At 43.6% G+C, this 27,001-nt stretch overlaps 1 protein-coding gene across 5 annotated transcripts; it reads right to left on the bottom strand.

Moving 5' to 3' along the window:
• Positions 1-373: 373 nt before the first annotated feature.
• Pms2 (PMS1 homolog 2, mismatch repair system component) lies at positions 374-26,954 on the bottom strand. Of its 5 annotated transcripts, none has more exons than XM_048367457.1 (15): positions 26,817-26,954; positions 24,460-24,599; positions 23,179-23,265; positions 22,896-22,998; positions 21,647-21,830; positions 19,821-19,988; positions 18,641-18,738; positions 14,501-14,600; positions 12,174-12,258; positions 9,359-9,514; positions 5,988-6,840; positions 4,726-4,893; positions 2,901-3,001; positions 2,601-2,770; positions 374-1,995 (listed from the first exon to the last, which is right to left on the bottom strand). In XM_048367457.1, the coding sequence occupies exons 1-15, from the start codon at positions 26,837-26,839 to the stop codon at positions 1,852-1,854; spliced, it is 2,580 nt and encodes an 859-aa protein (XP_048223414.1). In that variant the 5' UTR covers positions 26,840-26,954; the 3' UTR covers positions 374-1,851. The 5 variants fall into 5 exon arrangements, with proteins under 5 accessions (XP_048223414.1, XP_048223434.1, XP_048223407.1 ...); XM_048367477.1 differs by having other exon boundaries at positions 24,460-24,594; positions 26,817-26,859; XM_048367450.1 differs by lacking the exon at positions 26,817-26,954 and adding an exon at positions 26,155-26,583.
• Positions 26,955-27,001: the final 47 nt, after the last annotated feature.

Below are 27,001 nucleotides of genomic sequence, written 5' to 3'. Positions count from 1 at the left end.
AGTAGCCTACTCTGCCCTCACAGGTCTTGGGGGCAAGGGAGAAAAGGTAGAGGCCTGGCTTTTGTCTGGACAGTAGAGAGATTCTTGTATCTACTATCTGCCACTTGCAGCCTCATCTTAGCCAGGGGGCCAGTGGCTCATGCCTATACTCCTAGCTACTCAGGAGGCTGAGATCTGAGGATCGAAGTTCAAGATCAGCTCAGGTAGGAAAGTGTGAGACTCATATCTCCAATCAACCACCAGAAAAACGGAAGTAGAACTGTGGTGCAAAGTAGTAGAGCACTAGCCTTGAGCAAAAGAGCTCAGGGGCAGTGTCCAGGTCTTGAGTTCAAGTCCCACAATCACACACACACAAAAATAAATCACCACAAACTTAGTTACTAAAACGAATATAATTTTATTATCTTACAGTTCTGGAAATTAGCCCAACAGGCCTGATTCCTTCTTGGGGCTCCAGTTTCTGGAAGCTGCCTGCATCACCCCTTGCCTGGTGGTTCTTCTTGTCGTCAATCTGAGCAACATTGTCATGTTGCACTTGGGGGGGGGGGAACCCCACTCAGAAGCCAGTACAGAACATGTCCTCATGGAAAGATCCTGAACCACACCTGCATACAAGGTGACAGTGCTGAGGGAGGGGTATGAATCACTGTGCCTACAATCCCCAACTTGCAGATCACGTGCTTACACCATGCTGACCGACACACACCAGTGCACTGGGCTCCTTCCCTCTGTGGCATCTGGGTGGCGTGGCAGGGAGTGGCCTGTGCGGGCCATCATCACAGCCTGGACTCCAGGGAGGGCACCTACCATTTTGGGTAGAGTTCCATCTTAAATGCTTTCAGTTCACACTCTAAGGAACCAAACCTCAGCCCTGAGTTACAGAAAAATCACAAGTCTTCTCTTTACACCTGCCTGGACCAGTGCCTGCCAATCTGGCTATACTGGGGAGATAAAACCCTGACCCGAGCCCCACTGTCACCACCTTCTGGCCAGGCAGAGGTTTTGGATTGTTTGGGTATTAGCATTCTTGTTGTTTCTCAGGACTGGAATTTGAACTCAGAGCCTCATACTTGGTAGGGAGGTTTTCTAATACCCCCAGCCTCCCTTGTTGTGATTATTTTTCAAACAAGGTCTTCCTTTCTCTTGCCAAGGATGGCCTTAAATCTTTGATTCTCCTGATCTTAGCCTTCTGCACAGTTGGGGTTACAACAGGTGGGAGCCACTGAACTCAGACCATTATTTCTTTTGTAAAATCTGACATGTATCAGGATTGAGAACCACAAACTCACAAGGTGTCTTAGTTTTAAATTTACCAAATTAGACCAAAATGAATTTTAATTATTGACTGCTGAAAGTTGCAAGCTAAAAGATGTGCAGGCAGAATAGAGGCCTGGGTAACATCCAAAGTGCTTTAATTGTTTTTTGGTGTATTTTTTTTTCTGGTGGTGCTGAGGGTTTCACATTTGCTAGACAGGCACTCTACCGCTTGAGCTATGTTCCCAGCCCTCTTGTGTATGTTAAATACATTTTTGCTTGTACACACGTTTCAAATGCAGAAAAGACACAGCACGCAATGCTGAACAGGGATCTTTTTCTTTTTTCTAAGTTGGACTTCCACTGTGTTGCCAAGGCTGGTGTCTAATTCCTGGGCTGAAGCAATCTTCCAGATTCAGCTTCATGAGTAGCTGGGACTACAGGCATGTGCCACCATGCTCAGCCTAAGATAATTTAAAAATGCATATAGCACATTATTCTTAAGTAGCAGGTTAAGTTTAGAGCAGTAACGACAACAACAAAGCTTTCAAAACAGGAAGAACTGCTTGAAAAACTCAATTTAGGATGAGAGAAGGGTCAATTTTGAGAAATGACATTCAGATTGGCAATGTGCCTCATGGTTGGCCTTCCGTGGGGGCAATTCCAGGGGTGGTCCATCTCACCCATGTGGGCGATGACCTTCTTCATCTCGCTGGTGTTAAGAGCCGTCCCAATCATCACCTGAGTATGAGACACAACGGGGGGGTGGGGAGCTTAACCCAGCACTGTGGCATTATAACCATGTTCTCCACGGTGAGACCAGACAAGATCAGAGCTCAAAGCTTCTGTCTTTCCGTGGGCTCCTGGCCTCTGTGGCTTGCGCCTGGTAGCAGCACCCTTGAAACCAGAGCCACAACACTCTCAGTATCTCCCACGATTCCAAAGTGCCCCAGCCTCTCTCCTCCCCGCTTGGGTCACCAGGAATCCTTTGCAGAGGTCCATCAGGCCAGTACTTGATCGCCCTTCTCCCTCTTGCTGAGCACCCACCCCGTCCTTGCCTGATGGGTGCCCTCAATGGGCTGCATGCCAGCATCTGCCTACCCAGCCACACTGCCACCCTCATCCTTGCACCCTCGCAGCCTCAGGGGCTAGCTCGGTGCCAGAGCCATGCTTTTCCCCAGATCTCTGCCCATGACAAGTCTGTGGGTAGGAGGCAATAAGGAGAGAGGGTGCAGATCTGCTGGCTGGCATGGAGAATCAACAGGGGCGATGGGGCTCAAGTCAGGGGCTCCACTGACTCTCCCTGAACCCCAGCTTAAGCAGTGCAGTTGGCCCGCTTTACTTACAGACTTCCGACAGGCTCTGGAGGCAAACATCTGCCTGACTCGGGAGGGCCGGCACATGACCCCCGGGCTCTCACTTAGCATGAAAATGAGCTCATCTATATCCTGGGGTCCAAAAGTCCAGTTCTTACTAGTTGGCAAGGAAATAAGTTTAGCTCTTTCCGTGACTGGAGCTATAAGGAAAAAGTTTGAGAACACACCTTCGTTTCAGAAGTACTTACAAGAATCTGCGCTCTTTTGAAATAAATAGTTTGATCTAGCTGACCTCAAAGGTCATTCCCAGCTCCTAAATCAATAACTTACCATCTTCATTAATGACAAAGTCAAAGCCATTCTTTCTGAATATTTCCAGATTTTCTATCAGGACAGCTTCGTTGACAGCAGTTAAGTTGAGAGCCTGAGGTCTGAGACACAGGAGATTCAAATGACAAAGTGGAGCCAAACATTTATTTATAGAACAAAAATGGAGATGAGATAGCATGACTATTGTTATGGTTTGATGTGAAATGTCCCCTAAAAGGCCCAGGAAAGGGCTGGGATTATGGCCTAGTGGCAAGAGTGCTTGGCTCATATACATGAAGCCCTGGGTTCGATTCCCCAGTACCACGTATATAGAAAATGGCCAGAAGTGGCGCTGTGGCTCAAGTGTCAGAGTGCTAGCTAGCCTTGAGCAAAAAAACAAGCCAGGGATAGTGCTCAGGCCCTGAGTCCAAGCCCCAGGACTGGCTAAATAAATAAATAAATAAACTAAAAGGCCCAGGGATGGATGGACTGGTCCCTGGCTGGTGGCACTACTGAGATGCAAGCACTATGTTCACCAGTGGGCTCCTTCACTGATGCTCCTAGCTCTGTGGAGGGAAGGCTGGCTGGCGGCACGGACCTGTGCCTTTACTCTTTTTTTTTTTTTTTTTTGGCCAGTCCTGGGCCTTGAACTCAGGCCCTGAGCACTGTCCCTGGCTTCTTTTTGCTCAAGGCTAGCACTCTGCCATTTGAGCCACAGCACAACTTCTGGCCATTTTCTATATATGTGGTGTTGAGGAATCGAACCCAGGACTTCATGTATACGAGGCGAGCACTCTTGCCACTAGGCCATATTCCCAGTCTGGAGCTGTGCCTTTAAAGAGTGTATCTTGTTCTCGGACTCCTGTCTCTCTGCTTCCTGGCCACCATGAGGCGGGCAGTTCCATTCCAATGCCCTACATGCCCTGGCATCCTGCCTCATCACAGGCTCAGCGCAATGGAGACAGAAGAACACAGACTGAACCCATGACCCCAAATCAATCTATCCTCCTTTAGGTTCTTTTTTTCAGATAGTTTGTCACTAGTACTAAAAAAATAAAAGTTTCCTTTCTCCTCAGTCTGTCATCCCATCTCAGTCTGGATCCTTTCTTCACATAAGATAATTTGATTTTTTCTTTCTTTTGGACATAAGACCTCAGAAGTACCCTAGGCTGGTCTCTAATTCATGATCCTCCTATGTGTTAGGATTACAGACAGACATATACAACCATGCCTGGCTCTAATTTAAATGGCTGGGTCAGGCCATTACCAATATGTGTACACAGTGAATACAGAGCAAGAATTTTGCTATCCTGTTCTTCTTCTGCTGTATGCTTCCCTCTCTCCTATTAAATTTGTGGGGATCTTAGGAAGATAAACATTGCTAAAGGCAGGAGAGTGAGCAAACACAGACTTGGCCTCTGCCTTCCGTGAGTGGGGAGGAAAACACTGAAGAAAGAGTCAAACAATCTGTTATGACCACAGCTGAGTCAGGATGGAAGACGCCAGTGCCACAAGAGCACACAGTGATGCAGGGCTTAGCTCTAGAGAGGAGCTGGGGTTAACAAAGTGGGGAAGACTAGAGGGGGGCTCATGTTCTGGGCAGAGATGATTGCCTAAGGCCTCCAGAGGACCTGTGATTTCCCAGAGCCACACACAAAGATCCACTCCACCCCATTCTGTTGGGGTCTGAATTCGTTTCTCTACAATTTAATCTCCTAAAAGTAAACCCATGACCTCTCCTTATATTCACATGCACGTGCATGCATGTGCACATGTACACATGTACACATGTACACACACACACACATACACACACACACACACCACAGTATCCACTGACACTCACGCGATGAGTCTCTGTGCCTGGAGCACTGTGTGCCGCTGCAGCATCTCAAAGTTGTACTTCTCATCAGCCGCGTGCTGGTCCACCAGGAAGATGTCCTCCTTCAGCTTGGTTATTATGAACCCCAAGTTAAACTGACCAAGCACCTCCATGTCTGCGAACATTGATTTACTGCATATGGAAAACATTCAATGCAACATGTGAGATGACCACTGAGATCTAGAAGAAAAAAAGGTTAAAACCTAAAGTACATTTTCACTTTGCTCAAAGGTCATTAGAGGAGTATGGGTAGCTTTGTGAGGAAAAAAAATGTATGAAGCATCAACAGTATTCATGACAGAGTATGAAAAGAGACTGAGTGCTTGTGAGCAGTGTAACTGGAACTGCTATGAAGCCTGCCACACACACGGCTAGTGGCAGATATACACATTAACTCCTATATGGCACAACTAAGAGTAACTTTCCAGCAGGAGGCATCCAGACCCTTCAGCTTGCCTCAACAGCAGCCCCTTTGCATACACAAGTGTCTATTGTACCCACAGCTTTTTTATTTTGACAAGGAATCTGTAAGGGCTTGCACACCCTCCAACATGGCATACAAGCACTTAAGTCAGACTATGTGAGAGACACAAGGAAGAAACTAATTTATGTGTATGTGTGTGTGGGGGAACGGGACTCACAGCCTCTCTTAGGGAGCAGAAAAGAGACAATGCTAGTACTTAGCTAGTCTTCTCCTCTTGATCTCCCACCTTTTGTTTGTGCCAGTCCTAGGACTTGAACTCAGGGCCTAAGCACTATCCTTGAGCTCAAGGCATTCTTATACCATGTGAGCCACAGCTTCATTTCTTTTTGGTGGTTAACTGGAGATGAGAGTGTTATGGATAAGTACATAGCCAAGCATACTCTCTCGCAAAACTAAGGTCTAACCTGTGGAGTCAACAGCAACCCCAATATCAGGATCTCAGGGAGACAGTAATGAGGGAGGGAGAAGGAAAGAGAGGGGAACATTGGCCAGTTTGTGGAGCAGGGAATACCTTCACAGGCCCTTTCAATAGGCAGCAGGCCAGTGGTCATACCCTGTCACTCCTGGATGGGACCACTCCTGGGACCTGAGCCACAGGATCTGCTCTCTGTGTAGAGCAAGAACAAACAGAAGCAGAGACACTCAGAAAAGCCAGGACTAGGTCCCTACCGTGAGCCTCCAGTTCCCTCAAACACATCCAAATCTCAAGCTGTCCAAAACCCCAGCCAACAGCAAACCTTACCTTATCTCTCTTCTCAGTTCATCTTCTGCTGCTTGGTTTTCTCCTGGGCAGATCTTTGCCTTGAATTTCCTATAATTCAATTTGCCTTCCTTCTGCTGTCTTTGGCAATGCAACTGTTTTATTCGTGTAGCTAAAGAGCTCATAGAGAAGGAAAGGGGCACTATTTTCTTACTAATTGTCACGGCCACATCAACTTGGGCTGCTGACACGTTCTGAGTGTTAGCTGCCTTTGGAGGAGTGTTGGCATCTGCAGGCGTTTCCTTTTTAAATCGCTTAGCATTGGACGAGGGGGATTCTGCCTGAGGAGGCAGAGGTATCCATTGATATGGGCCATCTTTTTCCTTCCCCGACTCCCTGACTGAAGGGGGGAGGTCTGGTTCAGATAAATTACCACCAGAGTCCATGTCTCCCTGTGAAAACCCATCTTCTGGGGAACTTCCTGCATGGTCACCGCTGCTGTTGCCCACTTCTGGGGGGCTGAGCCTTTCCTCTGGGGCAGTGGATGTACTGCTATACCCCAAGTCTTTCCCCATTTCCGCTCTGTCCCCATGGGAACCCGAGTCCTTGGGAGCCACTGCCTCTTCCAGACGGCCCTGCAGGCCTCTGCCAGAGGCAAGATCAGAGGTGCTGGATGGTACCCCCTTTTTCTGTACTGGGAAATTCCATCTCAGTTCAGGAGTCCCTGGGCCTGGAGATTTGGTCTCTGCAGGGTGACGAAGAGAAAAGGCCTCTCTCAGCCTGGAAACAGACATGGAGCTTTTGTCTTCTCCCTGAGTGCTGGATGAAGGGGGACTGTCTGGCCTTCCCTGCAGAGGGGTATCCATTTCTGTCCCACGCCGCTTTATCAAGTTACCTGGGCCCATGGGAGCAGAGATGAATAGGGAGCATACAAAGTGGGACAAAAGGACAGTTTTACATCAACAGGCACAAAGGAGGAAGTCCAAACATTTGATCAAATATTTGAACACCAGTGGATTACAGTGGCTCACACCTGTAATGCCAGCTACTCAGGAGACTATGATCATAGCTCAAAACCAGCCCAGGCAGGAGAATCTTTGAGACCCTGATCTTCAATGAACAAGCAAAGAGTCAGAAATAGATCTGTGGCCCAAGTGGTAGCCTTGAGACAAAGCTCAGGGACAGCGCCTTGGTCCTGAGTTCAAACCCTAGGACTGGCATAAAGTAAATAATTCAACAGCATCCAAAGTTGATCATAAAGGGATCACAAATTGAAACCTCTTTGCACAGCTTCAAGGTAATTTAAAAAAGTTAACAAAATTCAAAGAGGAAGGCTATTACAATGTATGCACACCTGTGCATACCTAATCTGGCTACTCCCATTGGAGCACCCTCAGCGCCTGGCCCTAGTTTTGATGCCCAGAATACCCCTCCCCCCAAAAAGAACCTTTGATATCTAAGCAGATGTAAAAATGAGTGAAAAGCCACATGACCTCATGAAATTCATAAACAAATAACAAAGAAGTTCAGATTGAATGACTTCAAAATAAGAAGTAAATGATGACAGGCCAGGCACCTGAGTATAATTCTATAGCACTTGGGAGGTTGAAGCTGGAGGATTATGAGTTCAAGGCTGGCATGGGCTGCAGAATGAGATTGTGTCTCAAAAAAAAGCAAAAAATAGGGCTGGGGATATGGCCTAGTGGCAAGAGTGCCTGCCTCATATACACGAGGCCCTGGGTTCGATTCCCCAGCACCACATATACAGAAAATGGCCAGAAGTGGCGCTGTGGCTCAAGTGGCAGAGTGCTAGCCTTGAGCAAAAAGAAGCCAGGGACAGTGCTCAGGCCCTGAGTCCAAGCCCCAGGACTGGCAAAAAAAAAAAGCAAAAAAATAAACTATGCCATTTAGAGGTTGGGAAAATGGCCAGCACTGGGGGTTGGTGTAGGAAAGCAGGCACTAGGACGCTTCTATTTCTTCATTCTTCAGCTCATGGCAAAAACACTGATAATACATGCATAACAACTGTTTCTGGGGCTGAGAATGTGGCTTAGCAGTAGAGAGCTTGCCTAGCATGCATGAAGCCCTTGGTTCGATTCCTCAGTACCACATAAACAGAAAAAGCTGGAAGTGGCATTGTGGTTCAAGTGGTAGAGTGCTAGCCTTGAGCAAAAAGAAGCCTGGGACAGTGCTCAGGCCCTGAGTCCCAAACCCCAGGACTGGCAAAAAAAGCACCTGTTTCTGCCTGTTGCTACACTTGAATAATATAGTTAAACAATGGGCATTGGTTCAACAGTGCTTGTTTTCATGTTTTACTATGATTACAGGGTTTTACTATGTAGCTTAGGCTGGCCTTGAACTTGTGATCCTCCTGCTTCAGCTTCCCAAGTACTGTAGTTGTGTTGATGTTTCCCGTTGCAGGGTGGCCCAGATACCCACCATGCTGCCCACAGTGCTCCACCCCCATCCAGACAACAGATCGGGATGCCAACAACTCTGCCACACCAACCCATGTTACCTGGGCTCCCTCTCACCCTTGGCACCACACTGCCTCTCTAGAGCCTAGGCCTCAGTTTTGACTTTTGGCTCCCTACCATCATTGTGAGTTAGAAATATTTTCTAATTTCCAGTAACAATTTAAAATTTGCTATGGTCCAACATTTTTTATACCTGTATTATAATTCGTGTCATTTTTCAGTTTATCTCTAATGACATTTACTTCTTTTTTTTTTTTTTTGCCAGTCCTGGGGCTTGAACTCAGGGCCTGAGCACTATTCCTGGCTTCCTTTTCGCTGAAGGCTACCACTTGAGCCACAGCACCACTTCTGGCTTTTTCTGTTCATGTGGTGCTGAGGAATTGAACCAAGGGCTTCATGCATGCAAGGCAAGCACTCTATCGCTAAGCCACATTCCCAGCCCTCTAATGACATTTAATAATCTCATTATAATGTCATTATAAATATGTTCCTTTGTTCTTTCTTTTGCTGGTGGCCTTACATTTGCTCAGCTTGCTTGCTCAGCTGGTACTCTACCACTGGAGTCATGACTCCAGCCCAGCCTTTGGCTGCTTATTTTGAAGATGAAATATCACAGATTTTTTTTTTTTTTTTTGCCTAGGCTGGCTGTGAACTTCAATTGTCCAGATGTCAGCCTCCTGAATAGCTGTAACATATCCTAAGAGATTTCATCGCAGGTTCAAAAAGTGTAACCTTGGAAATAAAATAAAAGGCACATATCAACAACAGCTGAGAAAAGTTTTTATCATTTCTTTCTTTTCTTTTTGTTCCGAGACTGGGACTTGAACTCGGTACCTGATGCCTAATGGTACTGGCTGGTGCTCTACCAACACAGCCATACCTTCAGCCCCAGCAAATGAAAGTTTTAAAGGAGCTGCACCACTGCATTTTCCGTACCTTCAACACTCAGCAGTGCCTGTTGGTTGACATTGAGTTTGGTCACATCGCTGTCGTACATTCCTACAAGTGAAGTCTTTAACACTGCCAGCAAAAGCTTCTCCTCTTGTAGCAAAATCTGCCTTTTATCTGGAGTCACATTGATATCCACACACTCTAGGCAAAACCAGACTACACTGTGACATTCAAATTCATCTTCAATAACAGGAGATTACCCAGATACCATCTCATTTACTGCCTCTTACCATCCTGATTAATACTATAACCCAGAAAAACTCATTTTTGTTTCTGTATTCCTCCCCCCCCCAAACACAATGAAAGATGAACTTTTTTTTTTTTTTTGCCAATCTTGGGGCTTAAACTCTGGGCCTGGGTGCTGTCCATGATCTTCATTTTCTCAAGGCTACAGTTCTACTGCTGAGGCACAGCACCACTTCTGGCTTTTTCTGTGATTAATGGGAGATAAAGAGTGTCACAGACTTTCCTGTTCAGGCAGGCTTTGAACCACAATCCTTAGATCTCAGCCTCCTGAGTAGCTATGATTATAGGCATGAGCTACTGGTGACCAGCTATGAACTCTTGTTTAAATAGACAAAATACGGCAAGATTCAAATGGGTAATTATGAAAGAAAAATAATACATGAAAATGTATACTTAGAGCCAAATATCAACCATTTAATCCACTCTGGATTTGGTTTGAAGATGATGCCTATGGTGCCACTGATGCCATGTGAAGTGGTGCATTTAGCCTAGAATGCAATCCAGAAAAAACTGACCCCACAGTTCCATTACAATGAACTTATCATAGGAATAATGAAAAGATGTAGACAATAGCTTAATCATAAGATCACTATAATTTCTAAAATCTGTAAACTTAAATACCAAAAAGATAAAATCATAAGGTGTATGCCTGTTGGCTTATGCCTACAATCCTAGCTACTCAGAAGGCTAGGATCTGAGGATTATGTTTCCAAACAATAAAGTCCATGACTCTTATATCTCTAATTAACTACTAAAAAGATGAAAATGGAGTTGGGGCTCAAGTGGTAGTGTACCAGCACTGAACAAAAAAGTTCAAGGAAGCCAGGTGTCAGTGGTATGCCTGTAATCAGAGTTCCTCAGGAGATTAAGATCTGAGGATCATGGTTCAAAGTCAGACTGGGAAAGAAAGTCCCTGAGACTTTTATTTTCAATTAACCACTAGAAAACCGGAAGTGGCGCTGTAGCTTAAAGTGGTAGAGTGCTAGCCTTGAGCAAAAAGCTCAGGGACAGCATCCAGGCCTTCAGTTCAAGTCCCATGACCAACAACAACAACAAAAAAGTAAAGTAGTAGCTTCAAACAAGTTGGAAAATATAAGTAAAAGTAAAAATATAACAATGTGTTTGAATCTAATACAGCTATGAAAATCATGTCTTAATTTTGATGATAAAAAACCAAAATGTTCACCTCTAAAGATAAAGAATAAAATACAAAATTATTTTCTGATACCCAAGTATGTAGTATGTGTGCACAAAGACACAGACATACACACTGCAAGACAGGAATAAATAGACATAGATTCCTTTTTTGGTCTTGGGGCTTGAACTCAAGGGCCTGGGCACTGTCCCTGAGACTCTTTGTGTTTAAGGCTAGCACTCTACCACCTAAGTCACAGCATTGCTTCTGCCTTTTTCTTTTTTACTAGTTTATTAGGGATAAGAGTCTCACAGGGACTTTTCTGCCCTGGCTGGCTTTGAACTACAATCCTCAGATCTAAGCCTCCTGTGTAGCTAGGATTACAGGCATGAGCCACCAGTGCCAGTTTATGTTTTTGTTGTGGTTGTTTTTTTTTAATCGGCTATGGGACTTGAACTCTGGGTCTGGGCACCATCCCTGAGCTCTTCAGCTCTAAGCTTGCACTCTACCACTTGAACCACAGCACCACTTCCTGCATTTTGTTTTGTTTTTCGCCAGCCCTGGGGCTTGAACTCAGGGCCTGAGCACTGTCTCTGGCTTCTTTTTGCTCAAGGCTAGCACTCTACCACTTGGGCCACAGAGCCACTTCCAGCTTTTTCTATATATGTAGTGCTGAGGAATTGAACCCAGGGTTTCATGTATATGAGGCGAGCATTTACCAGTAGGCCATATTTCCAGCACTTCCTGCATTTTTAACTATATAAAACAGTGGGTACTCTGTACATCACCTTTATAATAACAATAAAAATTTTTAAAAAGGCTAGCAAGAAACCAGAATTTCAATATTCACAAGAAGAACATCTGTATGAAACTACTTATCTTCAAAATCAGAGGGCCTTTTTGTTTGTTTTGCAGTGCTGGGAATGGCAGCCAGGACCACATGCATGTCAGGCAAGTACTCTACCTGAGTTACATCCCAGCACAGGGAGAACAGATACTCTACTGACTCAATCCCTGAGCAGGCAAAAAAACCACTTTCTATGATAATTTATGTTTCAAATAGAAAGTAGGAGAGTTTGTACAAAAGAATAGATCAAAAGTACATGACCGGAAAGTATCCACTTTCCAACCTAGTAAGAGCTTATAAGTTTCTTGTGCTTTTTTTTTTTTTTTTGCCAGTCATGGGGCTTAGACTTGGCCTGAGCACTGTCTTTGGCTTCCTTTTTGTTCAAAGCTAGCACTCTACCACTTGAGCCACAGTGCTACTTCTAGCTTTTTCTGTTTATGTGCTGCTGAGGAATCAAACTCAGGGCTTCATGTGTACAAGGCGAGCACTCTACCACTAAGCCATATTCCCAGCCCCATAAGTTTATTTCAAGAAAAAGTCATCCATTTTCTTGACCTCTCAGTGCCACTTACCTGAGTCAACAGAAATGTTAAGAACAACGAATGGATACTGATGGCGATTGTACATGTGGTAGACCTCGTTCACAAGTCTGGATACCTGTTCAAAACACAAAGCTGAGAAAGGAACAGATGTTCTCTCCCACTTCTCCTGTAACATGCTATTCTCCCATTACCAAAGCGATGCATTTTATCAAGCTTCACTAGGTTTACTACAGCTTTATTGAAGTGTGCTGATATAAACTGTATAGTCTTGACATGTGTGTGTCACAAAACACCCATTCACCTATAAAATTATCCCATTAAAAATGGCAAACAGAGGGGCCGGGAATGTGGCTTAGTGGTAGAGTACTTGCCTAGCATGCATGAAGCCCTGGGTTCGATTCCTCAGCACCACATAAACAGAAAAAGCCGGAATTGGCGCTGTAGCTCAAGAGGTAGAGTGCTAGCCTTGAGCAAAAAGAAGCCAGGGACAGTGCTCAGGCCCTGAGTCCAAGTCCAGGACTGGTCAAAAAAAAAAAAGGCAAACAGAGCCAGATGCCAGTTGCTCATGCCTGTAATCCTAGCTACTCAGGAAGCTGAGATCTAAGCATCACCATTTGAAGCCAACCCAAGCAGGAAAGTCTGTGAGACTCTTATCACCAATAACCTTCTCAAAAAAAGCTGGTAGTAGCACTGTAGCTCAAGTGGTAGAGCATTAGCTTTAAGCAAAAGAGGCTCAAGGGCAGAGCCCAGGCCGAGTGCAGGTCGCAGGACAGGCAGGGAAAAAAAAAAAAGATAAAATATTTCCTGATGCAGAGGTGATGGTGTACCCCATAACTCTAGCACTCAGGAACTGGAGACGGGAGGATCACAAATTCAAGGTCAGTCTGGGCTACATAGCAAATTTCAGGCTAGCCATAGCTACAGAGCAAGACTCTGTCTCAAATCAAACAAACAAACAAATAAACAAACAAAGACGTTTCCTCATATCCCTCTGAGAAGTATTTTTTAAATCATGCTCCCCCAAGTTCATCTTTTTCCAATCTAAACTTTTAATAAAATGCAGGTGCGATTTAAACATTTGGAAAGCACAGCAGGGTGCCAGTGGTTCAGGCATGTGATCCTAACTGTTCAGGAGGCTGACATATGGACAATCCAAATTCAAAGCCAGCATGAACAAAAAAGTCTGTGAGAGCTCATCTTCAAAATAAGCAGCCAAAGGCTGGGATGGAGACATGACTTCAGTGATTCTTAGAACACCAGCTGAACAGCAAGCTGAGCAAATGTGAGGCCCTGAGTTCACACTCCAGCACCATCGAGAGAGAGAGAGAAGAGAGAGAGAGAGAGAGAAAAGGAACATAACTTATATGACATTATGAGATTATTAGAATATTAAATGTCATTAGAGGTAAAGTGTAAAGTGACACTGACTATAATATAGGTTAAAAAAAAAAAGAGTTGAGGGCTGGGATTATGGCTTAGTGGTAGAGTGCTTGCCTGGCATGTATGAAGCCCTGGCTTTGATTCCTCACCACCACATAAACAGAAAAAGCTGGAAGTGGTACTGTGGCTCAAGAGGTGAGTGCTAACTTTGAGCAAAAAGAAGCCAGGGATACTGCTCAGGCCCTGAGTCCCAAGGGTGCTAGAGAGACAAAAGTCAGAACAGAACAACGAAATCCCCACATAACCATATAGCAATGGCCAGCCTCAGACTGAGGCAGAGGTAATCCACATCCCTATTTCTGGGAAAGTAAACAGAAGAGAACACAGACATGTACATGTGGTTATGACAGCATATGATTTGAAATGTTTACCTCCTTCCAAATAAGTAGTTTGTGCATGCTTATAAGGTTCATGCAATCTGAAGGCAGGTGCTGGTGGCTCAGGCCTGTAATCCTTGCTACTCAGGAAGCTGAGATCTGAGGATCTCAGTTCGAAGCCAGCTGGGGCAGAAAAGTCCATGAGGCTCTTATCTCCAATAAACTACTCAAAAAGCTGGAAGTGGCAATGTAGCACAGTGCTTGGTTTAAATAAGATAATTTTAAGGCACGTTTATGAGTCAGTTCCAAATTCCAAAAAAAACCATGAAACAATAGGACTCAAAGACCTAAGAATAAACTGCTACAAAAAGCTCTGTATAGGGCTGGGAATGTGGCTTAGCGGTAGAGTGCTTGCCTGGCATGCATGAAGCCCTGGGTTTGATTCCTCAGTATCACATGAACAGAAAAGGCTGCAAGTGGCACTGTGGCTCAAGTGGTAGTGTGCTAGCAGCCTTGAGCAAAAGGAAGGCTTGGGGACAGTGCCCAGGCCCTGAGTTCAGTCCCTAGGACTGGTGGGGGTAAGGAAAGCTCTGTACATACCTTTGCTGGGTCACAAGGCCGCTGATTGATGAAGAAGAACTGCCTGTCGGTGGTGCTCCTCCCGACACCGTGCGTGCAGCGTGAGATGAAGCCAGAGATACTGCGGGTGGTACCCATAGATAGGCACAGGATGAGAACACTGAGCACAGAGCAACTTCTTACAATCAAACAGGACAGTGCTGAGGTGCTAAGGAATAATCTTGCTTGTGTCCTGGCACTTATGTTCCATTCTGACAAATCACAGGAAGTGCTTGGACACCCTGAGATGTCCTGAAGCAAACAATCCAAAACCCAGCACAGGTAAAGTGGCAGGATCATGACCGCCTTCCTTCTGCTCTCCTTCCCATGGTGCCTGTATCACAAAAGGGCCTTACTCTAAACACACCACCTTCAACCTACATATTGGCTCACTGACTTGTCAATGGGGTTAACCATTTATAGCCCAGATTTGTGCAGCATTCTCTTCTTTTTTTGTTTTCTTTCTTTTTTGTTGTAAGATCAATACTTGAACTTTGCTCATTGGCTGGTGCTCTACCAACTGAGCCACACCTCAAACAGCCCCCTTTTTTAGTCAGTTGTGGGGCTTGAACTCAGGGCCTGGGCATTGTCCTCTCAAGGCTAGCACTCTACCACTTTGAGTCACAGCTCTCATTCTTGTTTTCTGGTGGTTAACTGAAGATAAAAGAATCATTTATATTCTTGCCCTGGCTGGCTTTGAACCACAATCCTCAGATCTCAGCCTCCTAAGTAGCTAGGATTATAGGTGTAAGCCACTGGTGTTCAGCTCTTTTTTTCTTGAGAAAGAATCCTGCTATGTAATCCCAGAAGGCTCTTGGAAGGCTACAATTACAGGTATGTGGCACCATGCCAGCCATCTTCCCTTTTAAAATGTATTCAGCCAACAAACTTGCACTAAGGTGCCGGTGACGTTGCCTGTGGAACAAGCTCCACCCCAGGGATGCCTGCTTTCCCCTAAGAACATTACCCTAACTGACAGAAATGCATTTCCATCTTTGAAAATTTAGGCACCAAGCAAAAACAAGTAGACGTCTATGCAGTATGGCTGTTTAGAAAGTGCTGCTTCAATCAAAGAAGAGAAAAGTCTCCACGCCACACTGAATCAGTAACCCGCAAACCCCCATCAGGGGCACACTAGGATCAGCACAACACAGGAGATGGAGAATAAAAAATCAAATGAGAATAAGATAGAAGAAATGATCGAAAGCCTCAGGACTGAATTCAGAAAACAGATACAGGAGCTTATAGGTAGTCTCGAAAAATCTACAGGAAATCAAGAAAGAAATGGAAGCAAAAATGGAAACAGTGCAAACCTCTGTTAAAGAAGACCTTAACATCCTGAGAAATGAAATGCATGAAAAAATAGATTCAAAATACAACTCTTTAAAAGAAGAAATCTCCATGATGAGAGCTGATCTGGCAACCATAAACAGCTCGCTGTCATCCATAAACACCACACTCGAAGCCACATCACAAAGAATTGATCATATTGAATCCTGAATCTCTCTTCTGGACGATGATGCAGCTGATAAGGACCAGAAAATTACCACACTCCAAAAAACGGTTAAACTCCAGGGCAGACTAATCCAGGAGCTAGTGGACAAAGACAAGAGATATAATCTACGTATGATTGGAATAGATGAAGAAGCGGAGTACCAGAGCAGAGGGCTACAACATATTTTCAATACAGTTATTGCAGAAAACTTCCCCAATCTCACAAGGGACCTCACCCAAGTAACGGAAGCCTATAGGACGCCTGGCAGACCAGACCCTAGAAAATCATCACCCAGGCACAAAATAATCAAGACTTCAAATCTCAAGAATAAAGAGCAAATTTTGAATGCAGCCAAAATTAAGAAAGGGCTATATTACAATGGAAAAAGGATCAGAATCACAGCAGACCTCTCCACACAAACCTACAACGCACGAAGAGCATGGAAGAACATAATCCAAGTCCTCCAGGCCAACAACTGCCAACCCAGAATTAGATATCCAGCAAAACTAGAATTCACCTTCGAGGGAAAAACCAGATCTTTCCATAGCAAAGAGGATCTAAAGGAGTATGTGAATAAAAAACCAGCCTTACAGCGAATTCTAAGAGGGTAATCCCACCCAACAGAAAACATACAGGACCCCAAGACAGAAACAGAAAGAAACTACAAATAGCCAGAGCCCAACAGGAAGAGCAGCTCAATAAAGACAAGAAAAAAAAGAAAGGAAAAACAGCCTAACAGGAAAATGGAAGGGAAAAAAACACTCTTATCCATGATCTCTTTGAATATAAACGGTATAAACTCTCCGATAAAGAGGAGCAGGCTGACAGAGTGGATCCATAAACAAAAAGTTGCTATCTGTTGTCTTCAAGAGACCCATCTTACAGTAAGGTACAAAAACAGGCTCCGAATGAAAGGATGGAGCAATAACTTCCAAGCAATCGCACCTACCAAAACAGCAGGAGTAGCCATCCTGATCTCAGACAAGCTGGACTTCTCATTAAGATCAACTCAAAAAGAAAAAGAAGGGCACTACATTTTAATACAAGGAAAAATCCAGAATCAAGACATCACGGTGATAAATTTATACTCACCAAACAAAAGAGGCCCTACATATGTCAAGCAAATTCTCACAGAACTACAGAACAATACAGACGCAAACACAATTATAGTGGGAGACTTTAATACTCCACTCTCTCCAAGAGATAGATCCAACACCCAGAGGATGAGCAAGGGAGCTGAAGACCTAAGTAACACCATATCCCAAATGGATCTGATAGATCTGTACAGTCTTTCACCCTACAGAAACCCAATACACCTTCTTCTCAGCAGCCCATGGAACATACTCCAAAATAGATCATGTCATAGCCCACACAAAGAACCTCAGCAAATACAAAAGTATTGATGTCATCCCATGTATTATATCTGACCACAGTGGAATCAAGGTAACCCTCAATAACAAAGGATACCACAGAGGCTATACAAATACTTGGAGACTAACCCCCTCACTGTTATCTAACACTTGGGTCACAGACCAAACTAAGGATCTGGGCCTTGGACTCAGGGCCTGAGCACTGTCCCTGGCTTCTTTTTTTTTTGCTCAAGGCTAGCACTCTACCACTTGAGCCATAGCGCCACTTGTGGCTGTTTTCTATATATGTGGTGCTGGGGAATTGAACACAGGGCTTCATGTATACGAGGTAAGTGTTCTTGCCACTAGGCCATATCCCCAGCCCCGAAATTAACGAATTCATAAGCCACAACGACAATGAAAATACATCACAATGAAACCTATGGGATACAGCTAAGGCAGTGCTGAGGGGCAAGATCATTGCCCTCAGCACTCACATTTAAAGAATGGAAGCAGAGCAGGTGAATAACCTCACGATGAAACTAAAACATCTGGAGAAACAAGAAATAATCGAATCTAAAATGACTAGGAGGAGAGAGATCACAAAGATTAAAGAAGAGATAAATCTGATTGAAAATAGAAAGACCATTCAACAAATAAATAAGACTAAAAGCTGGTTCTTTGAGAAAATAAAACTGACAGACCCCTCGCAAAAAAAAAAAAAAAAAAAGAAAGTGCTGCTTCAAAGTGTCTATTTTCCATATACCACAAATAGATACTTGACAACCTTCATTAGGTCTCCAAAAGTCATTACAACACCCCCAACAAAGAGTAATGTATGGTTGGAAGTGTGGCTTAGTGGTAAAGTGCTTGCCTAACATGCATGAAGCCCTGGGTTCCATTCCTTAGCACCATATAAACAGAAAAAACAGGAAGTGGCGCTATGGTTCAAGTAGTAGAGTGCTAACCTTGAACAAAAGAAGCTCAGGGACAGTGCCCAGGCCCTGAGTTCAAGCTCTGGAACTGGCAAAAAAAAAAAAAAAAAGAAAAAGATTAATGCAGCAGGAATTTCTCTGAAACATACTATTATACAGAATACTGAAATGAACAGTAGCTGGGTCTTTTATGTAAATCCTCTCTCAGCAGTATGAATGCCCCACAGTGTTATAAAGGACATAAAAGCTGTAAGTCTCAAAGTAACAATTATATGCATTCTTTAAATAATAAAAGACTTGAAGGAAAATCTGGTTGGAGTTTTCCTAGAAGTGATCTACTTACTTAAACAGATTGTGCAGCGCCTCAGAACAGCTCAGGCCATATTCTTCACAGGCAGAGTCACTAGGGGGCAGCTGAACGAAAGGAATGAGGCTTTGCAGCTGAAAAAGACAAGAGTTGCAATTATTTCCTACTGAAGTATGATCACACCAAGCCTCAGAGAAGACGATTAAACCCAAGTTTTCTTTCCCAGTTTAGCTTCCCACATTTAGAAAACAAAGAAACTCAAAGAATCAGTAACTATTTCACAGTACTACCATGATACCAATTTTTATTTTAAGAAATGCAGTTCCTTTAATATAATTTTATTACCATTTTTTGTTTATGTGGCACTGAGAAATCAAACCCAGGGCCTCATGCATGCTAAGCAAGCACTCTACCATTAAGCCACATTCCCAGCCCTGATGGCACCAATTTTTATGACCAAGACTTGAGCTCCTCTTTATTAAAAACCAACTCTTAGTGAGAAGGATAAAGATGGCTGAATACCATCAAAATAGATTTTAGATTTGCAACTATGAAAATGGAAGAAGGAAATCTGTTGGCATTTTTGGAGGGGAAAGAGGCAGTGATTATGATATAGGGGGTGAAATTGATTCAATTCAGTGTAAACATGTGGAAATGTAACAATAAAGTCATCCCCCCCTTGTATAAATGACACAACAAATAAATCCTCCAAACAGTAAAAAATACATATATAATAATAATTTTGACCATGATACTTTGTTTACTAAGGGAGAGAATAAAGAATGCAGTGTTCCATTCTCTAGAAGAATAAAATTTAAGATTTTCAGCTCTTCAACATTAATTTTTCTAATAAGTACTTTGGAAATTCAGTTCTTGCCGGGAGCTGGTGGCTCATGCCTATAATACTAGCTACTTAGGAGGCTGAGATATGAGGACTGAGGTTCAAACCCAGACCAGGCAAGAAGGTCCATGAGACTCATTGCCAATTAAACAGCAGAAAGCCAGAAATGGAGTTGTGGCTCAAGTGACAGAGCACCAGACTGAGTGAAAAAAGCTCAGGGACAGTACCACAGCTCAGCTCAAGCCCCAGAACTAGCACAAAAAAGAAATAAATCATTTCTTAGATTTTTATTTTCATCAGATAGGGCAATAAAACCTGCCATGGCCACTATATTAATATATCAATAAGCTATTTTTAAGCAACTGCCACCGCTACCTGCTTCTGCCCAAACACAGAGCTGATGTTCTCCTTGATGCTGCACGCTCCGCTGGTGCAAAGCACAGGCTGCCGTCTTCCTTGTCCAAGCTGATTGGTGCAACTCACTCGGATGCCTGCTAAGATGATGCAGTAGGCTTGCAATACCTGGACCATTTTGGCATACTCCTGTTTAAAAAAAATCCACAAACATAAAACTTAACACTATTTTAATCTGACAGAAGTTATAACAGCCAATTCAAAGTTCTCATTTTATAATCTGGATGCCAGTGGGCTATGCCCATAATCCTAGCTACTCAGGAGTCTCAGATGGGAGGATCAGGGTTCAAAGACTTCCGAGGCAGGAAAGTTTGTGAGACGCTTATCTCCAATTAACCAGAAAAAGCCAGAAGTTGCGCTGTAGCTCAAGTGGTAGAACACTAGCCTTGAGCAAAAAGATGCTCAAGGACAGTACCCAGATCCTGAGTTCAAGCTCTAGGACTGGCCTAAAAAAAAAAAAATTCTGACAGAAGGACCTGAAAAAAAAGCATTTCCCCAAGCACAGTGGTGCAAACTTGTAAGTCCACATGCAGGCAGCCGAGTTAGGAGGAGGTTGAGTGTAAGGACTGCCTGGGCTTGGTATTTTTTTTTTTAAAGTATATTCCATTTAACCATGTAACCCCTATAAATTTGTTTTTTGTTGTTGATTTTTAACAGACAAGTCTCATTATGTACCCCAGGCTGGCCTTGAACATGTGACCCTTATATCTCATGCTGGGTTTATAGGTGTTCATCACTACCCCTGGATGTTTTGTCCCTTATTTAAAAAAAAAACAAAACAGTGGGCTGGGAATATGGCCTAGTGGCAAGAGTGCTTGCCTCATATACATGAAGCCCTGGGTTCGATTCCCCAGCACCACATATATAGAAAATGGCCAGAACTGGCGCTGTGGCTCAAGTGGCAGAGTGCTAGCCTTGAGCAAAAAGAAGCCAGGGACAGTGCTCAGGCCCTGAGTCCAAGGCCCAGGACTGGCCAAAAAAACAAAACAAAACAAAACAAATGTATCCTTATAGAAAGGTTAGTACAACACAACTCAACAGTTTATATAGCACAAGGCTCTTTATGTTTTTGTTAAGCCTATCTTTAAAAGCTAAGGGAGCTGGGAATATGGCCTAATGGCAAGAGTGCTTGCCTCATATACATGAAGCCCTGGGTTCTATTCCCCAGCACCACATATATAGAAAATGGCCAGAAGTGGCGCTGTGGCTCAAGTGGCAGAGTGCTAGCCTTGAGCAAAAAGAAGCCAGGGACAGTGCTCAGGCCCTGAGTCCAAGGCCCAGGACTGCCAAAAAAAAAAAAAAAAAAAAAAAAAAAAAAAAAGCTAAGGGAAAGGACCAGGCCTGGTGGCGCATGTTTATAATCTTAGCAGGTAGTGACCGAAAGGTTATCATCAAAGGCCAGCTCTGGATAAAAATGTAAGGTCACATCTTAAACTAGCTAAAGCAAAAAAATAAAAATTAAGGTTAAGGAAGAGAATTGACTGAACAGTAATTGTTTTTGTTTGTTTGTTTGTTTGCCAGTCCTGGGGCTTGAACTCAGGGCCTAAGCACTGTCCCTGGCTTCCTTTTGCTCAAGGCTAGCACTCTGACAATTTGAGGCACAGTGCCCCTTCTGGCCTTTTCTGTATACATGGTGCTGAGGAATCAAACCTAGGGCTTCATGTATGGAGGCAAGCACTCTTGCCCTAGGCCATATTCCCAGCCCCAGTAATTGTTTTGGTTAAATCTTTTCTCAGGTACCTGACATGACTGAAACTTTTGAGGACTGAGATATGAACATACCATACCTTTTTAATATTCCTTTGGAATTCCTTGTGGCGCACAGGGAGTGTAGAGAACAAATGCTGCAGGCTGACTGTGGTCCCCTTAGGCCGCGGGTAGGGGGTTTTCTGGACAATTTTCCCATTGTGATCAAATACCAGTCGGGTCCCCACTTTTGCAGATGTGTGGCAGGTAGAAATAGTTACATCACTGCAAGAGAAAGCGGGGTGAGGCCTATCCATTAGAGACTCACAAGGGCTGCATACAAAACACAAATTTTTCCCATTTTCTTTTCTCTAAGAAGTCTCTTTAAAATTTGATGATCAGACAGGTGCAATGGCTTAGACTTATAATCCTAGCTACTCAGGAGGCTGAGATCTGAAGATGGCAGTTTGAAGCCAACCCAAGCAGGAAAGTCCCTGAGACTCTTACCTTTAATAAGCACTGCCCCCTCCCCCACGGCAAAGAAAAGAAAAAAAAACCCACCACCATCACCAACAAAAAAAACCCAGGAAGTAGAGATGTGGCTCAAGTGGTACAGCACTAGCCATGAACAGAAAAGCTCAGGGGCTGCATCCAGGCCCTGAGTTCAAGGCCCAGCACCAGTACAAAATAAGAGATGATCTTTTAGACAACCAAGGAAGTTTTAAATAGGTGACAGTCATCATAAAAATTTATGGTTTGGCAATTAAAAGCTCTGTAAATTCTGTGTTTTGATGCAAGGTTTGATTTCATTTTTTTATATTAAACTACAAAGGATCTAAAAATGTATTCACTTATAAAGATACCTTTCTCCATTTTGTTAGCAATGCCCTAACAAAAAAATTTTAAAACATCTAAAAGATAGTACAATTTAAATGTGTAAGTAATTATAAGGATTCTGAATTCAAAGCTATATTAAATTAAAGATAAACTAAAACTAGTTATAATCTAGAATTTATTGGGTTACTCTTCTTGCCTTTTTTTTTTTACAGTGCTGGGAATCAAATTCAGGGCTTCACTCATATTTGGCAAGTCCACCACCACAGAGCTATAATCTCTTTGCGTCACTTCACAATTAAATTACTGCTTTAAGATCGGTAATACATTCTTACAATACTATTTGCCCATTTCACTCATTTGTTCATCATATTTCAGAAGTACCTATCACTCAGATTGGCAGTAGGATAAAAATCAGAGGTTGGGAGATGTCAGCAATATGGAATCTAATCAGACTCTGCAATTTTCAGAAGGTTTTCCTAAGGGGCTAATTAATGGATAAAAATGATGTATCACCTCAGCGCACAGAGTGAGCTCAGAGCTTCCCCCCGAAAGCCAAACGTTTCAACCTGGGTGAGGTCAGCAAACTCTTGAATCTTAGAAGTGTGATGTTTCAGAGCTGAAAAAGAGTGGAAAGTGAGGCTTGAAGCGTGTCAAGTGGGCCAGTAATGAACACATAGCACCAACCAACAGTATGTGCCTTTTTAGTCATTTTTGTGTTTCCTAAGACACTGCCACTAAAAATTCTCAGACATTTGGCCCAATTATTTTATAAGAGGACTGGAAAAGCTGGCCTTACCTAAGCCTTCAAAATTTTCTTCTTCTACCCCACATCCATTGTCTGAAACTTCAATGAGATCCATCCCATATTCTTTAAGCTTGAGATCTTTAAAAGAAAGAAAGAAAATTTACTTCTCGACAGCTGACCCCTGCTGAAAGCTTTTGGATTGACATTGTTATATATAATCTAAATTAAGAAATCAAAATCATACCTTTTTTGGAGGGAAGGATTAAGATTTGAATTCAGGGCCTGGCACTCTTTAAGCAGGAGCTCTACCACTTGAGCCACAGCTCCAGCCACTATTTTTTCATTAAGATCTTGAATTTATGCCTGGGACAGCCTGGATCACAACCTTCCTAATGATGCTTTCGACATATCTGGGATGACAGGCACACACTATCACGCCCAGCTTTCACAGTTGAGATGGAGGTAGGGCTCTCTCATGAACTTTTCGCCTGGGCTGGTTAAGGACATCTCTGTCCTCAAGTAGCTAGTATTACAGGCTTGGACCACTGCACTTAGCCCTATAATTATACTTTTATTTAAGCAAACTGTTACCAGTCCATGCATTTTATTTGTCTGTTTTATTTTATATTTGCAGTGACAGAGAATGAAGCCAGGGCTCTGCACACACTATTCAAACATTCTACCACCATTAAACACTCAACCTTGTATTTTGTAAAATCCGTTTGAAGTTGATGGCTCAGGCCTGTAATTCTAGCTACTCCCTAGGGAGGCTGAGATTGGAGGATCACAGTACAAAGCCAGGTTGGGCAGGAAAATTGGTGAGACTCTTCCCTCCAATTAACCACCAGAAAACCACAAATAATGTTGTGACTCAAAGTGGTAGAATGCTAGCCTTGAGCAAATAATTCAGGGACAACACCCAGGCGCTGAATTCAAGCCCGATATCTGACCAAGAAACAAATCCCTTTAGGTTTTTTTAGATATAGTCATTAAAGAGAACAGTCTAAAATCAGATGTCCTGGACCATATTTTACTAGCTTTATAGCCTCAAAAAAGCAATTTTTTTGTGCCTTAATTTCTTCATCTGTATAATCAAGATGATAACTTTTAATTCAGTTACCCTGCATATTATAAGAGATATGTGATGCATAATTCTGCTTAGCATGCAGCAGGAACACAGTAGAAATGAACTGCTAGTATTCTTCCCATTGAGCTAAGTACTAGACACTCAGTATTTGTTAACATTAAGATAAACCAATACTTGATTATTTTAGGTGGTAACACATTTTCTAAAATAAGCAGCATTAGCTTCGTATTGCTGCCCAAACTTACCAATACTAGTGGCACCAGCATCCACACTATTTTCAACCAACTCCTTCACAGCAGTGCTTAGACTCAGGACCACTTGCCCAGAACAAATCTGATGGATTGATTTCCTATCGATACGTTTGATCGCCTTTGCAAGCTCTGTACTAAAGAAATCAGTTACAAAAAACAAGGCAAGCATTCAAAGCAGGCAAGCGACAGATTTTCATCACAATTTTAACTGTGGGGGAAAAATGATTTATTAGTGAATTTACTACATTTATTTGTTATCTGAACACACATATTGATTACACTCACAAATGTAAATGTTGCACTAAAACCTTTATAAAAAATGTCAAAAATGGGTTGGAGATGTAACTCAGTTGGTAGAGTGCTAGCTAATGAGCAAAAGCATTAGGAACTGAGTTCAAGTTCTGATCTCAGGCCTAAAATATAAGTCAAAATAAGTTCTGAGTAAGTGTTTTACATTAAATTAATACTTAAAATCCAATTATATTACATGGGTATGCATGGAGGAGTACGTATATATTGACTCTCTGAAGCAACAAGTCAATAACCTTTTTTTGGAGGTGGATCAGGAAAGGGAAGTTTGAGAGAGGCTCTCATTGTGGTCTAGGATGGCCTGGAACTGGAGATCCTTCTGCCTCAGCCTCCCAAGTAGCTTAGCACCAGCATGAACCTCCATGTTAATATTTTACAACAGCTCTTCTTTCTTGAAAAGTAAAAGCAATATTCCTCCACATAACTTGAAAAGCTAGGAGTATGGTAGGAAAGTGTTTGCCCTCAAATCTTCTCAGAAACTGGGTACCACCTGTAAGAGAACTATTATTCCCATAGTTGCCATTGAAATCCTAACACAAATCCACACTGCTGCCTTGGCAAAAGTCCTCAAATTCTTGTTTTGAATCGGTCTCACTATATATCTCAGACTGGCCTCAACTTGTGATCCTCCTAGCCTGTCTCCCAATTGCTGGGTTTAGCCACCACACCTGGTTGCTTGGAGTTTTATAGCTATCTTACTCAAAATCCATCCTTTGCTACCACTAGTGATTTTTGTTTGTTTTTGCTTTGCTGGTCCTAAGGTTTATACTCAGGGCCTGGGCACTATCCCTGAGCCTCTTTGTGCTCAAGGCTAGCATTCTACCATTTGAGCCACAGCACCACTTCCAGCTTTTTCTGAGTAGTTTATTGGAGATAAGAGTATCAAGGACTTTCTTACCCATGTTGGCTTCAAACCGCCACTATGCTCAGATCTGTCTCGTGAGTAGCTAGGATTACGCCACCAGTGCCTGGCTTGGCTTGTGATTAAAAAAAAAAAAATCTAGTCAAATAATTTTTAGGCTTAAAAATAGACTAGTGCTCGACTGTCTACTAGTTTAAATTTTGATTAGCTAACAGAGGTACAATGGGATCCAGGGCTTTTCTGGGCGACAGATCTCATGGTATTCACCAACTATTCAAACATAGCAGACCTTCCATCATTTCCTATGAAATAAAAGGATGAAAGCAACCATTTTACTCTTCATTTTACAAGGCAAGGAATCTCTCTTGTTCGTCTGCAGATGACTTCACATGAAATGGAAACTCCCTCTCACCCTACAAATTAATCTAGCAGCACACTAAAGGCTACAGATTCATTTGTGATATTTATTTTGAATGGGAGGAGGTGGGGTTGGATATTTAAATACTGACAGAATTTACCTTTGCGACTTTTGACATTGAATAAAACGGGAGAGCAGGGCTGGGAATGTATGTGGCTGTGTGGTAGATTGCCTACTTTGCATGAAGCCCTGGGTTGGATTCCTCAGTACCACAAACACAGAAAAGGCCAGAGGTGGAGCTGTGGTTCAAGTGGCAAAGTGCTAGCCTTGAGCAGAAAGGAGCCAGGGACAGTGCTCAGGGCTTGAGTTCAAGCCCTACGACTGGCAAAAAACAAAAGGAAAGGCAGGCCACAGATTTCCACTGTATTTCGTTGTGGCTTGTCTGCCAAAAATCACATGCAGAAAGAAAACACTTGCAAATCGGCCAAATTTGCGTGCCTGCCAGACAGGCACCAAATAAAAGAGAAAGGAAAGGAAGTCAGTCTACAGGGATTTCACTCAAGACTTCACGGGGCAGCAGTCCTGGGTGGGACTAACCCTGAACTCCGGTGCGCCGACTTTCCCGCCCCCGCCCAGGGACGCGGACAGGGGCAACTCCGGCACCCATCTCCTCCGGCCTCCTTCCCCGCACCGGGCCCGGAACGCTGAGGACCCAGTTCAAGGCCGAGTGCTGTGGGTTCGCCTCGCCCACTTCCGGTCCTTTTCCGGGGAGATGGGACGTCGTGAACCCCAGAGAGGACACCGCGAGGGAGCCCGGCTCACCTCGGACCCCCGGCTAGCTCCATGGACTCCGAGTGCCACCCGCCTCTGGGAGACCCGGGGATTTCTTCCGGCCGCCTCTTCCACAAGGGCTGCCTCTCGTGGTAGCTGATTGGCTGCTTTTGACACAGATCTCCGTCCCCTTCCGGGCGGGGCAACAAATAGTTCCCAGTCGTTCTTCTCGCTGA

The sequence above is a fragment of the Perognathus longimembris genome, chromosome 1, assembly GCF_023159225.1.
Source record: "Perognathus longimembris pacificus isolate PPM17 chromosome 1, ASM2315922v1, whole genome shotgun sequence".
In the NCBI taxonomy this organism is placed as follows: Eukaryota; Metazoa; Chordata; class Mammalia; order Rodentia; family Heteromyidae; genus Perognathus; species Perognathus longimembris.
This window is presented reverse-complemented; position numbering and strand designations above follow the sequence as displayed.

What these genes read in the sequence shown, in the direction of transcription:
- Pms2 (XM_048367450.1), bottom strand. Translation starts at nt 26,237, where the DNA reads ATGCAAAGTAGGCAATCTACCACACAGCCACATACATTCCCAGCCCTG. An exon ending in AGAAAATTTTGAAGGCTTAG is followed by an intron (nt 22,999 to 23,178) that starts GTAAGGCCAGCT and finishes ACTCTTTTTCAG; the next exon opens with CTCTGAAACATCACACTTCT. An exon ending in GAACTGAGAAGAGAGATAAG is followed by an intron (nt 4,894 to 5,987) that starts GTAAGGTTTGCT and finishes TTCCATATGCAG; the next exon opens with TAAATCAATGTTCGCAGACA.